General features: G+C 53.0%; 2 protein-coding genes across 3 annotated transcripts in view; one reads left to right on the top strand and one right to left on the bottom strand.

The window, feature by feature from the left end:
* Window positions 1–2,205: 2,205 nt before the first annotated feature.
* CLPP (caseinolytic mitochondrial matrix peptidase proteolytic subunit) lies at window positions 2,206–7,392 on the bottom strand. The gene is made up of 6 exons (XM_027049537.2): window positions 7,154–7,392; window positions 7,001–7,072; window positions 6,363–6,459; window positions 5,373–5,560; window positions 4,500–4,605; window positions 2,206–2,581 (listed from the first exon to the last, which is right to left on the bottom strand). Exons 1-6 carry the CDS (start codon window positions 7,337–7,339, stop codon window positions 2,409–2,411), a joined length of 822 nt encoding a protein of 273 aa, XP_026905338.1. The 5' UTR covers window positions 7,340–7,392; the 3' UTR covers window positions 2,206–2,408.
* Window positions 7,393–7,449: 57 nt separating this feature from the next.
* The window catches only part of ACER1 (alkaline ceramidase 1), a 46,176-nt gene continuing 41,526 nt past the window's right edge, over window positions 7,450–12,099 (top strand). For both annotated transcript variants that reach the window (XM_053220011.1, XM_027049540.2), the window contains exon 1: window positions 7,450–7,886. The gene's annotated coding sequence lies outside the window, so the exon portion shown is untranslated. The remainder of the gene's footprint in view (window positions 7,887–12,099) is intronic.

A 12,099-nucleotide genomic window follows, 5' to 3' on the forward strand; every position in this document is an offset into this window, starting at 1 on the left:
CATTGGCTGTGGCTTCACCGAGCCCCTTCAGTGATTGGCCTTCCTCGGAGTCCCGCCTTGCTCTCCGCCCCGTCAAGAATACTGGTTGCTGCTCAGCTCGCGTCTCAAGCTATTGGCTCCCCATAGCACCCGCCTCCTTTCGCGCGCTATTGGGCGTCGTCCACGGTGGAGGCCGGGGGTCGGGGCTCGGCGGCGAGTTCTGGCCTCGAACGCGAGGTCAGGAGTTGCAGGAGGATTTAGGCCAACGCCCAGGTTGTGGAGTTGGCCAGGACTAGAGATTAAGGGGACAGCACAGTCAGGTTGAGATGAAGGGGTCAAAGGCACAGAGGTCAGGGCCAGAGGTCAAAGGCACAGGGAATGGGGCCAATTTAGAGGTTGGGGTCAAAGGTTAAAACCAAGCATCACCCTTTTCCCCTCGGGATTGAGTTATTCCCACCCCTGTACAAACAGACTGGCTCCCACCCGCCTGGGTGTCTCCCTATTTGTTGATCATCTGACTCTCGATGTCAGCTCAGGTCATGATCCTAGAGTGGTGGGATGGTGTCTCTTTATACCTCAAGTCACCGGAAATATCAAGGACAGATGTCACAACCCGTCCTAATCCAATCATCAAAATTCAGAGGAAAGTCCACAGGACAAAGGACCTTGTTTCTCCAACAAGGGAATTTCAAAGGAAGACAAGAAAATGAGGGAGAGATTGAGACAGAGATTAAGGGCAAAACCCACAGTTAAAGAGACTTTGAGATATCTCCACCAGTTGCAAGGTATGTGCCTTATTCGGAAGTTGATTTGAACAAATTAATAAAAATAGAGACAACTGGGGAAATTTGGACACTGGTTGACTATTTGACCGTAGTAAGTACTGTTATTTTTTTAGGTTTCAAATGGCATTGTGGTTGTCTTTTAAAAGATTTATCCTTTTAGAAATACCTGTGGAAATATTGACTCCCTGACCCCTCCAGTGACAGCCCCATGTTCTCTGCTCTCCTTATACAACAAACTTCCTTGAAGAACTTGTCCAGCTCCCCTGTCTTCCTGCCCCTGCTGTCTGGATGCACTCCAATCTGGCTTTGGCCCCCACAGCACGGGAAATGCTCCTACTTGAGGCATAGTGACTTCCACTGTGCCAAATCCAGCAGCCAGTTCTTAGCCTGACTGCTTATTTATAGAGATACGTTATTTTATTTTACATTTTTATCCCCAGCTCTGACCGCAGATTCATCATCTCCTGGGATGTCTAAGGCACATCAACACCAGTAACAGCCAAACTCAACTTCTGATTCCCGGTCCCCCAACCAGTTCATGGGTTCAAGCCAGGCGTCCGACTCTGCACGGACAGCTCGGAGCTTGGAGCCCAGAACCTGCTTCAGATTCTGTGTCTCACTGTCTCTCTGCCCCTCCCTCGCCCCTCCCCTGTTCGCGCTCTGCCTCTCTCTCGAAAATAAACAACACACTAGGGGCGCCTGAGTGGCCCAAGAAAACCCAAAGCCCTGGCTGGGATCTGACCCCTTCTGACCACCTCGCTGGGGCTGCCAGCCTTCTTCTGATTATTCTGATTAGTCCACTTCTCCTAATGGGTCTCCAGGCTTCCACGCCGGCTGCACTTTGCCCACCACTCCGTGGGAGTCCTAGTAGTCCTGCTTTTTGTTCTTCTCAGAACCCTCCCGGGCTCATCTCCCTCCTTGCTCACATCTACCAGGCATGAAGATCTGTCCTCCTTCCTTTCTGCTCTCAAATCTCCACTCCCCCTCCCCCCACCACTCCACTTCAGCCACCTGAGCCTCCTTCTGGCCCCTCCCACAATGGTAGCCACAGGGCCTTTGCACTTGCTATGCCCGCTGCCTAGACTGCTGTGTTCCTCCCTCACCTCAGATGTCTTTGTTCAAGCCTCACCTCAGCAAGGCCTTCACTGGCCACCCCATCTAAAGCTGTCACGCACTCACACTGCATGTCTCTTTCCCTGCTTTTAAAAAAAACTGTCTACTCCCACAAGAATAAGTTCTTTGAGGACAGGGATCGTTGTTTTCTTCACAATACGCCGTGGTCTCTAGAACGGTGCCTGAAATGTCGTATTTGCTCAGTAGAGCTTGCTGAAGTTAGGGAACTGAAGGTCAGAGTCTCAGCGTCAGGGCGAAAGCAGAAGAGGCCTCGTGAAGGGCACACGGGTGCGTGCCGCGGTGGAGCGGGGAGGGAAGGCGACACAGATGGGGATCAAAGACTACAAAGATTTAATTGAAAATCACAGTGTCTCATTCAAGATATCTGCCCTTAGCGGCACACCCAAATCCCAGTTCCTCCTGAGGCCCTTCCGGCTCAGCAGCGAGGAGTGGGCAGGGCTTCAGCTGCAGGGTCTGACCGGCGCCTGGCCCCCCACCCCCAGCTTTCCTCTGGAGGGTGAGGGCCAGGTCTCAGACACTTGCTGGGGCAGGTTCTGCTGTGGCCGCGGCCGCCACAGGCTCCTTTTGCACCAGCTCAGGCTCATCCTCACCGTCCTGGGGAGGGTGGACCAGAACCTTGTCTAAGATTCCAAACTCCTGGGCCTCCATGGGGCTCATGTAACGGTCCCGCTCCATGGCCGACTCTGCAGGGGAAGCAAGAAGCAGGACGTGTGCGGTTAAGGGCAGACACCTGGGGTCAGGTTTGGGTCCCCGTCCTGCGGCTGCTTTGCTGCGTGGCCTTGGCCTCCCCCTCTCGGTGCCTCGGTTTCCCCATCGGTAAAATACCCGTTTCCGTTTTGCCTTTTTTTTCACTTGTTACTGATGTATAATGTACACCCAGCAAAGGGCACAGATGGTAAGTGGACAGTGTGAATTTCAGCCTGAACTTGCCCACAAGGCCAGCACCCAGATCGAGAAATGGGATGTCACCAGACCCCCCCCCTGACCACTGCATCCCTGCTGGAGCCCCTGACTCCTCTGGCCCAAGAGGAACCACTAGCCTCACGCTGGGCTCACAGCATAGATAAGTCTGCTTCTTTTTTGTTTGTAAATGCGTGGAATCAGGGAGTATCTACTCCCTTTCGCCACTCAGCAACAGGATTTCGGGGTTCAGCCAGGCTGCCGTGTGTCGCTGTGGACGGGTCTCTCTCGTCGCCATATGGCGATTCCACAGCATAAACAAAGCCCTGACGCCCTCATCCCGCTGGCCACGTGGGTGTTTTCCAGGGCGGGCTCGCATACACAGGACCGCCGAAGCACTCCCTTCTCTTGGTTACATGCCGAGCAGGGGGGAACCATGGCATTTTGGGCAGTTTTAGCCCGAGCTGGTAGTGCCAGATGGCTTTCTCCTGCATCTGTATCGTTTTCACTGCCACCCGCAGCGGGTAAGCGTTCTGGTTGCTCCACGGGCATCTGGTGCTGTGTTTTGTATTTTAGCGGTTCTAGTGGATTGAAATGCTGTCTCGCTGTGGCCTTAATTTGCCTTTCCCTAAAAGCTGGTCATGTCAGTTTTTTTAAAAAAATATATTGGGGCGCCTGGGTGTCTCAGTCGGTTGAGCGTCCGACTTCGGCTCGGAGTCTGTGAGTTCGAGCCCCGCGTCGGGCTCTGGGCTGACAGCTCAGAGCCTGGAGCCTGCTTTGGATTCTGTGTCTCCCTCTCTCTCTGCCCCACCCCACTCGCATTCTGTCTCTGTCTCTCTCAAAAATAAATAAACATTAAAAAAAAATTAAAAAAAAATATATATGGGCTGGGGCGCCTGGGTGGCTCAGTCGGTTGAGCGTCCGACTTCAGCTCAGGTCGTGATCTCACGGTTCGTGAGTTCGAGCCCTGCATTGGGCTTTGTGTCAGAGCCTGCTTTGGATTCCCTGTCCCCCTCTCTCTGCCTCTCCCTTGCTTATGGTTGCTCTCTCTCTCAAAAATAAATAAACATTAAAAAAAATATATATATACACACACACATAAGATATATATATAACGTGTAAAAATATATACGTATATATACACTTTTTGAAGGAGGCTCCATGCCCAACGTGGGGCTTGAACTCCCAACCCTGAGATCAAGAGTGGCATGCTCTACCGACTGGGCCACGCAGGCACCCCTAATGATGTTCTTTTTAAATATCATCACTAAAGATGACGGGCATCTTTTCTTGTATTTCTTGGCCATTTGGAATATTCTTTACTGAGGACCCTGCTCAAACCTTTGACCCACTTCAGTGAAGTTTTTGCCAGGGTTCTGCAAGGAGGTCTTTTTAAAGTGCTTCGAACAGGGGTTCTCAGGTGACGGTGATTTTGACCCCTGGGGGACACCAGGTGATGTGTGGAGGCAGGTTTGGTGGTCACCCATGGAAGGTGCTACTGGCATCCAGTGGGCAGTGGCCAGGGACGCTGCTCTATGTCCTCAATGGCCAGGACGGCCCCCACAACAGAAGATGACCCAGCCCTGAGTGTCAGCAGGGCCAGGGTCGAGAGGCCCTGGCTTAGCACAAGGCCTGCCGCATATGTTCGTGTTGGCTAAAATAAGGAGCAGCTGGCAGTCTGCCTGGGGCGGGGACACTCACCAATCACCTGCAGGCTCTGTTTGGTGTGCTTGGCATAGATACTGTAGAGCTGCTTCTTGAGTTTCATGATCTCCTCCGCCTGGATGGCGATGTCTGTGGCTTGGCCCTGGGGGGCGTCCCAAGGGGGTTAAGAGGGAGAAGGTTAGAATGAGCGTCAGCCGCGCACAGGGAGGCTGGAGAGGGTGTTCAGACAGGTGGGACAGGGCTTCTCGAGTCCTTCCACATCCTGCTGCGTCTTCAACCGCCATCGGGAAGGCTTCCGGTGTGAATTACACTGTCTTCCGTTCTGCGCGTGGAGCCTCGCCCTTCCCAGGGCAAGGGGATTCCTGGAGACAGCGGCCAGCTGGCCCACGAGTTTCACGGCAAACCGGCTGATCCAGAGGGCACACCCTCACCACCTCCTCCGTGGGGCTCTCACGTTCGGGGCCACTATCCCGTGCCCCATCACCCCGGGGCCCAGTGCCGGAGAACTAGGCCAGCCCCCACACCCCAGAGTCCCCTGACATTATTCAAACTAGCCAGTCCTGAGCCTGCTTGCCCTGCCTCACAGTTCCTTCCTGCAGAAACCACAGTAAAGTCCTTGTCCACTGCCCCTCTCCACTCCTGCCCGGCCTCCTGACAGACCCCGGTGCTTCCCGTGTGGCCCTGCATGGCCTGGCATGCCCCCACCCCCTCCTGCCCCCTGGGAACTGGGCATTAAAAACTGTCTTTCCAGTGGTGGTCCTTTCCTGATCTGCTGGCCTCACCAAACGTGAATCAAAATAAAACCTATGGTTCAAAACACTGACACTCCCACACGGCGTCCACCCAGTAGCTCCTTCTGTTCAGACACCACCCCCCATCCCGCAGCAGCCTGCAGGGCCTGGCACTCACCCGGGCGCCCCCAGACGGCTGGTGGATCATGATGCGGGAGTTGGGAAGCGAGTGGCGCATGCCCGGGGTGCCAGCGGCCAGAAGCAGGGAGCCCATGCTGGCGGCCTGGCCCACGCACCATGTGCAGATGGGGTTCAGGATGTACTGCATCGTGTCGTAGATGGCCAGGCCCGAGGTCACCATGCCACCTGGTGGGTGGGGGGGGGGGTGTGGTAATGAGGGGCTGTGCCGGCTCCTGGCCCGCATGCTTTCTCGGCTGCGCCCCTGGTCTTTGGGAGAGCTTGTGCAGAGGCAGCCCTTTAAAGCAGGCGTGGCAAATGCAAATACTTCCAAGGGTAGAGAGGTGAGGAAACAGGTGACGCGAATTAAGCGACTGGTCCAGTTACCACCTGTGCACATGGGCCCAGGGGGACCAGACCTGTCAAGCTTTCACGAGAAGCTGGAAATCGGGGAGCGTGCCGTGGCTGAGAGGGAAGCTCTGGAGCCGGCCTGCCCTCGCAGTTTCATCTGTGTGACCTTGGCGAGTTACCCAGCCTCTCAGAGCCACAGGGTCTCCTGGCAGATTGGGGATAACTAAACAGTCCCTGCCTCGTGAGGCCGCCACGAGGACAAGATGAACTAAATGCCTACAAAGTACTTGGGTGTGGGGCCCAGTAAGCGTCCAATCAAGATGCGCTATTGTCTTTGGGGAGGGAGTGGTGCTGGTGGCGGCAGCTACCGATTTGAAAACGCTGACCACCGGGTCAGGTTAGTAAAGTGTTAGGCGTGGGATCAAAGAGGCAGGTTCAGCTGCCGGCTTGTGAACCCAGACATAAAAGCAAGGAACAGGCAACTTTTGGAGGTTTGGAGACAGTGTTGGGATTCTGAAGGAGGCTCAGCACCCTTTCTTCCTCTGCAGGGACAGCGTTCCTGATCAGGGAGTCTCTATCCCCTGAGTCACCTCAAGTGTCCCCAGAAGCACCCCTGTCACCCAGGGAAGGCTCCGCTCACCAGGGCTGTTGATGTACATGTGGATGGGCTTCTTGTTGCTCTCGGACTGCAGGAACAGCAGCTGTGCGATAACCAGGCTGGCCACGCTGTCGTCGATCTGCAAGTAAGCAGGCAGGGTGGGGTGGCCCACATTGGGGGTAAGGAGAGGGCTAATGGAAGCAATTATGGGGTGGCTGGGGACGAGTCAGGGGAACCAGGATGGATGTCAGAGCCCAAGAGAGACGGTGGGGGAGAATTCAGGACCAAGGAGGGGAGGTGGTGAAGGGTGGTAGGGACCCATGGGGGTTGGGGCCCAGGAAGCCGGGAGTCATGGGCTTAGGGCAAGGAAGGGAAGGGGTCACATGGGTTGGGGAGAAGGATTAGAGCCAGGAATGAGGGAGGAGGATCACTAGTGAGGGAGGGAGTCAGAGTTCAAGAAGGGAAAAGCAGAGGGTTTGAGGAAGGGGTGAGATGGGGGATTAGGGGCCAGAACGAGGGGCTGGAGGCCCATGGGCCCAGGAAGTGGGGCGTCAGACTGGTACCAGTGCAGAACCCAGGCAGGAAAGTAAAAGGAGGGGTCAGGAGGTCAAGGGGGTTCGAAGAGGAGGGGAGCGTGGGGTCTGGGCAAGCGCAGAGGAGGGTCCCGGCGGGGAACTCACCGGACCCATGACACACACGATGCGCTCCCGCAGCAGACGTGAGTAGATGTCATAGGCACGCTCGCCGCGACCCTGGGGGAGAAAGACAGAAAGAACCTCCAGCCCCGTGACCCCCGACGCCCTCCCCAGGCCAAGTTCCCGCGGCTGCTGTACCGTCTGCTCCACCACGATGGGAATGAGCGGGAGAGCCCGGGCCGCCGTCGCGTGCAGGCTCCGCTGCAGGGCCAGGCCGGTCTTGGGCGTCCGATGCGGGGGGAAGCGGGCGGCGAGGCGAGGCCCCAGCGCGGGGCAACCACCTGCCGCTACCCGGGCCCCCCCAACCAATATTCCCGGCCACATCCCGCTGCAGTCCCTCTCGGCTTCCGTCCGATGGCGGAACTACAACTCCCGGCGTGCTTTGCGCCTAGAGCGCATGCTCACCAGGTCGCCCACAGCCTGGGAGGTGGGGCGGAGCACGAAGGGGGCGGAGCCGGAGAACGTTTGAAGCGAGCAGTTCTAGTCACCTTACGTGATGAATTTGTCGTTCCTTATTTAATTTTTTTTTTCCATATTCAAGTTATGTTTTTTCCTGTCGTTCTTTTAATTTAAAAATCAGCTCCTGGGGTGCCTGGCTGCTCAATCGGTGGAGCGTCCCACTTGATAATCGGGGTCGTGAGTTAAGGCCCCACATTGGGCGTAAAGCTTACTTAAAAAAAAATAATATTGTAAATAAAAATCAGCGCCATTGTGCCCACTGAGCCCTGGCCTAGCCGAGTTTCCAGTTCGGTGGAGCTGACTCCTTACTGAGACCTTTTTTTTCATCTATGGACTCAGGCTGTTGGGAGCCCAAGGAAGGGTGTTGCAGACTCTGCCTGGGAGATGCCTGTGGAAAGGTTTCCTAGGAGAAGTGAGTATTGGAGCTGGGTTTTGAAGGGTGGATAGGAGTTTGTTAGGTGGGAAAAGACATTTCTGGTAGAGGGAGGAGAACGGGCAGAGAGATGGAAGTAGGAAGGTTCCCGGTAACGTTTGGGACCTCTCTTTACCTGCCAGTCGTCTCAAGGCGAATTCTTTTTCATCTTTCGGCTCAAATGCCACCTTCTTAGAGTTGTCCCCAGAGTCTAGAACTGTGCCTGGTACACAGTAGGTGCTTATTAACTACACTTTGCAGCGAGAGGTGACAAGGGAGGCAGGTTAAGAGCTGAGGGCTGTAGAGGCAGCTGCCCCACCCGCCAAACTTGCTCAATCCCTGACGTGCTGTGTGATCTTAGGTCATTGCTTAACACCTTTGAGCCTGAAGTTTCTTATCTGGAAAATGGCAGTGATGGAGCCAATCTCAGGGAAGGATTGAAAGATACCTGCTGCTGTCGGGCTCTCTGCTGCTGGTGCGGAGCCTGCTTTGGATCCTCTGTCCCCCGGTCTCTGCCCCTCTGTATCAAAAATAAATAAACATTAAAAAAAAGGGATACCTTCTGCTGATGCAGCATATTGAAGGCACCTGACTTCAGATCTTGGCTCCATTACTTACTAGCTGTGTGTCCCTGAGCCTCAGTTTTCCATCTGTAAATAGGGATAATGATAATAACGAACATCCTAAGGCTGTTGTGAGGTCCTCAGAATGGGCATTCACTATCTTTTAAAAATATTTTTTAACATTTATTCATTTTTGAGAGACAGAGCATGAGCAGGGGAGAGAGGGAGACACAGAATCCGAAGCAGGCTCCAGGCCCTGAGCTGTCAGCACAGAGCCCGATGCGGGGCTTGAACTCATGAACCACGTGATCATGACCTGTACCAAAGTCGGACTCTTAACCGACTGAGCCACCCAGGCGCCCCTGTATTCACTATTGATGGGTATTAATTATTGATGTGTTAGCCAGGAACCACAGGGGTGCAAGAAGTCCTCCCTTAGGAGGGGCCTTTTGAGGTGGGTTTTGACAGATAGTTAGGAGTTCACCAGGCAGACAGTGCCTAAATGCTGGACCCTCAAATTGATGCTGGGTGCCATAGACAAGGGTACACTCTGTGTTCACACAAATCCTGGTCTCATGGGGACAGAGAACAGGACATGGGAAAGTGGAAAAGCTTAGAGGAGGCCTTGGAGGCACCCCTGGAAGAAGGCTTAGATCTAGGCCTCACTGACAGGGCTTGGGGGCCGGGGGTCAGTGTCCAGGCACTGGGAGTGACATTCCCCAGTGGGGACTGTGGAGGTAGTGGGCAGCATGGAATGTCCCAGTTTCTGCTATGAGTCAGGTGGGTGGCCCTGCCCAGCCAGTTCCCCTAGGGCCCAAGCGCCTGCCCTACCCTGGGGAGAAGGGTGAGCCATCAGGTGCTGCCGCCCCTGCAGTCCCTCCCCCAAAACTCCCCCCCCTCCCCCCGCCACTGCCTCCCTTTGCTTCACCGGCTCTACCTGTCCACAGATCAACTACTTTTCACCTCCTCTGTCCTTGTTTCCACCCTCTGTAATGTGTGTTCCAGCTTAACCTGTGTCCTGCGGTTATTTCTTCATTCAGCACCCTGAGAAAGCTCACCGAACCATATTCCTCCCTTGGCTCCCCGTCACCCTCGCTGACCTCTTCCCTCACTTGCCTCCAGCCTCCTGACCCACTTCGCTCTAGCAGTGACACTGGCCAGCTTTCTGTTCCTCAAACACACCAAGCCCCATCCAGGCATCTGGGCTTTGCTGGCATCCTCTTCCTGAATCCAGCTCCTTTCCAACCCACAGATCTCCCCCCAGATGTCACCTCCTTAGGGAAGCCTTCCCTGATTCCCCTTGCTAATCCCAGAGACACTCTGTGACCTTTGCTTCTTTAAATGGCTATCCAAAAACAATTACATCAGTTCTTTTGTTTTCCTGTTTATCATCTGTGGGAGGTGAGCTCCTTTGAAGCCAAAGGTCTTTTTCAGCTCTATGGTCCTTGGGACAGTATTTATGACACCTTTTTTTTTTTAATTTCTTTTAATGTTTATTTATTTTTGAGACAGAGAGAGACAGAGCATGAACAGGGAGGGGCAGAGAGAGAGGGAGACATAGAATCTGAAACAGGCTCCAGGCTCCGAGCCGTCAGCACAGAGCCCAACGCGGGGCTTGGATGCTTAACCGACCAAGCCACCCAGGCGCCCCTATGACACCTTTTTATCAGGACTCACAAGGAGAGATGCATCTTATATAGTGTCTGAGCCCACAAAAATACAAAAGTTTCATAAAATGATATTTATCCTTATTTTGAGTAATCACCTTCTGGTATTTTCTAATTTTTCCTGTTCTAGTCTGTTTCATTTACATTGGACTTTCTCAGCCTTGGGACTAGTGACATTCTAGGTTGGATAATTCTTTGTTTGGGGAAGGCCATCCTGTGTATTGTGGGATGTTGAGCCCCATCAGTGGCATTGACCCACTAGACGCCTGTGGCGCTCCCCCATCATAACAATCGAAATGTCTGAGACATTCCCAAGTGTCCTCCTGGAAGGAAGAATTGCTTGCTGTTGAAAATCACTGATTTAATTTTTTAAATTTTATTTATTTTGAGAGAGGGGGTGGAGCAGAGAGAGGGAGAGAGAGAATCCCAAGCAGGGTTCACACTCTGATCACGGAGCTGATGTGGGGCTCTAACTCACGAATCATGAGATCATGACCTGAGCAGAAACCAAGAGTTGGATGCTTGACCGACTGAGCCACCTGAAAATCACTGATTTAAATTAAAGTGGAGAGTGACCCGAAATGCTGAAATGAAAAAAAACAAAAACAAAAACAACTTTTGAACAGTTTCTGGCACATTGTAGGCACTCAGTTACTGTGTGACTTATTCCTCCTGACTTGTGAAATATGTTCTCAGTGAATGAGTCCATATAAGTAGGTGGTAAGGGAGTGAGGGATGGAGGGAGGGAGGAATGTTTTGATGCTTGGCTATAAAATCAGTCCGTCCCACTGGTTTTAGGTTATTACTCTGTGGTCAAAGAGAAGCTCTACATACTGTTACCTGTTCTTTGATGTATGCAAAACAGGCCTATTGAAATGGATAGAAATTGAAAATTAAGAAAAGAAATGGAAAACCCAGGGCTGAAGAGGCCGTGGGTAGATGGATACCCCCATAAACAGCTCACACACAGACATTGCTACACTTCTCTGGAAAGCAAGTTGATACCCCATTTCCGACTCCCCTAGTCCACTTCCAGTTACTCATTTGTAGGAAATGACCAAAGGTGAGCACCAAGATTTGGCCCAGGGTTGTTTATGGCCGAACTGTTTATAACTGTTCTGACTGTTGTTTCAGTTAGCTAGTGCTGCGTGACAAATCATCCCATACACCTAGGGCTTTCAAACAGCCGTGGCTTATTCTCACAATTTGGGAATGTGGATTGGGCTCCTCTGATTGTCCTGTACACAGGGTTTGCTGGGGCTGGAATATCCACCGTGAACATCCTGCAGACACACATCTGGAGCCTCACCCCTGCCAGGGAGGCATCTCTTTCTCTCCATGTGGCTGCTTGGGCTTCCTCACAGTATGGTGGTCTTTAGGTCTCACCTGACAACTGGCTCCCAAGAGAGGAAGCAGAATTTACCTGTCTTCTTCTTTTAAAAAAAAAAGTTTATTATTTATTTTTGAGAGGGTTGGGGGAAGGGCAGGGAGAGGGAGAGGGAGACAGAGAATCTCAAGCAGGCTCCACATTGTCAGCACAGAGCCCGACGCGCGGCTCAGTTTCACTAACCGCAGATCATGACCTGAGCTGAGATCCAGAGTCAGATGCTTAACCACCTGAGCCTCCCAGGCGCCCCTGAAGCTACCTGTCTTCTTAAAAGCTTGGCCCACACATCACATGGCAGCTCCTTTGCCACCGTCTGTCAGTCGGAGGAAGTCACATGGCCAAACCAAGATGCAAGGAGAAGGAAAGGGGAAATGACTCTTGGTGTGGGACGTGGCAGGGACGCACGGGATGGAAAGAATTGATGGTGGCCGTCTTCGGAGACAAGTCTAGCACGCTTACATTAGCAAAGAATTGGAAATGAGTGTCCAGAAAGAGGGGCTGATTAAATCATATAAATTTTTTTTTGTTTTTTTTTTAAAATCATATAAAATGTTAAGTTACAACAATTATCAACAGTGCCTCCTCTGATCCAGGGT

Source organism: Acinonyx jubatus, chromosome A2 (assembly GCF_027475565.1).
Source record: "Acinonyx jubatus isolate Ajub_Pintada_27869175 chromosome A2, VMU_Ajub_asm_v1.0, whole genome shotgun sequence".
Lineage (NCBI taxonomy): Eukaryota > Metazoa > Chordata > Mammalia > Carnivora > Felidae > Acinonyx > Acinonyx jubatus.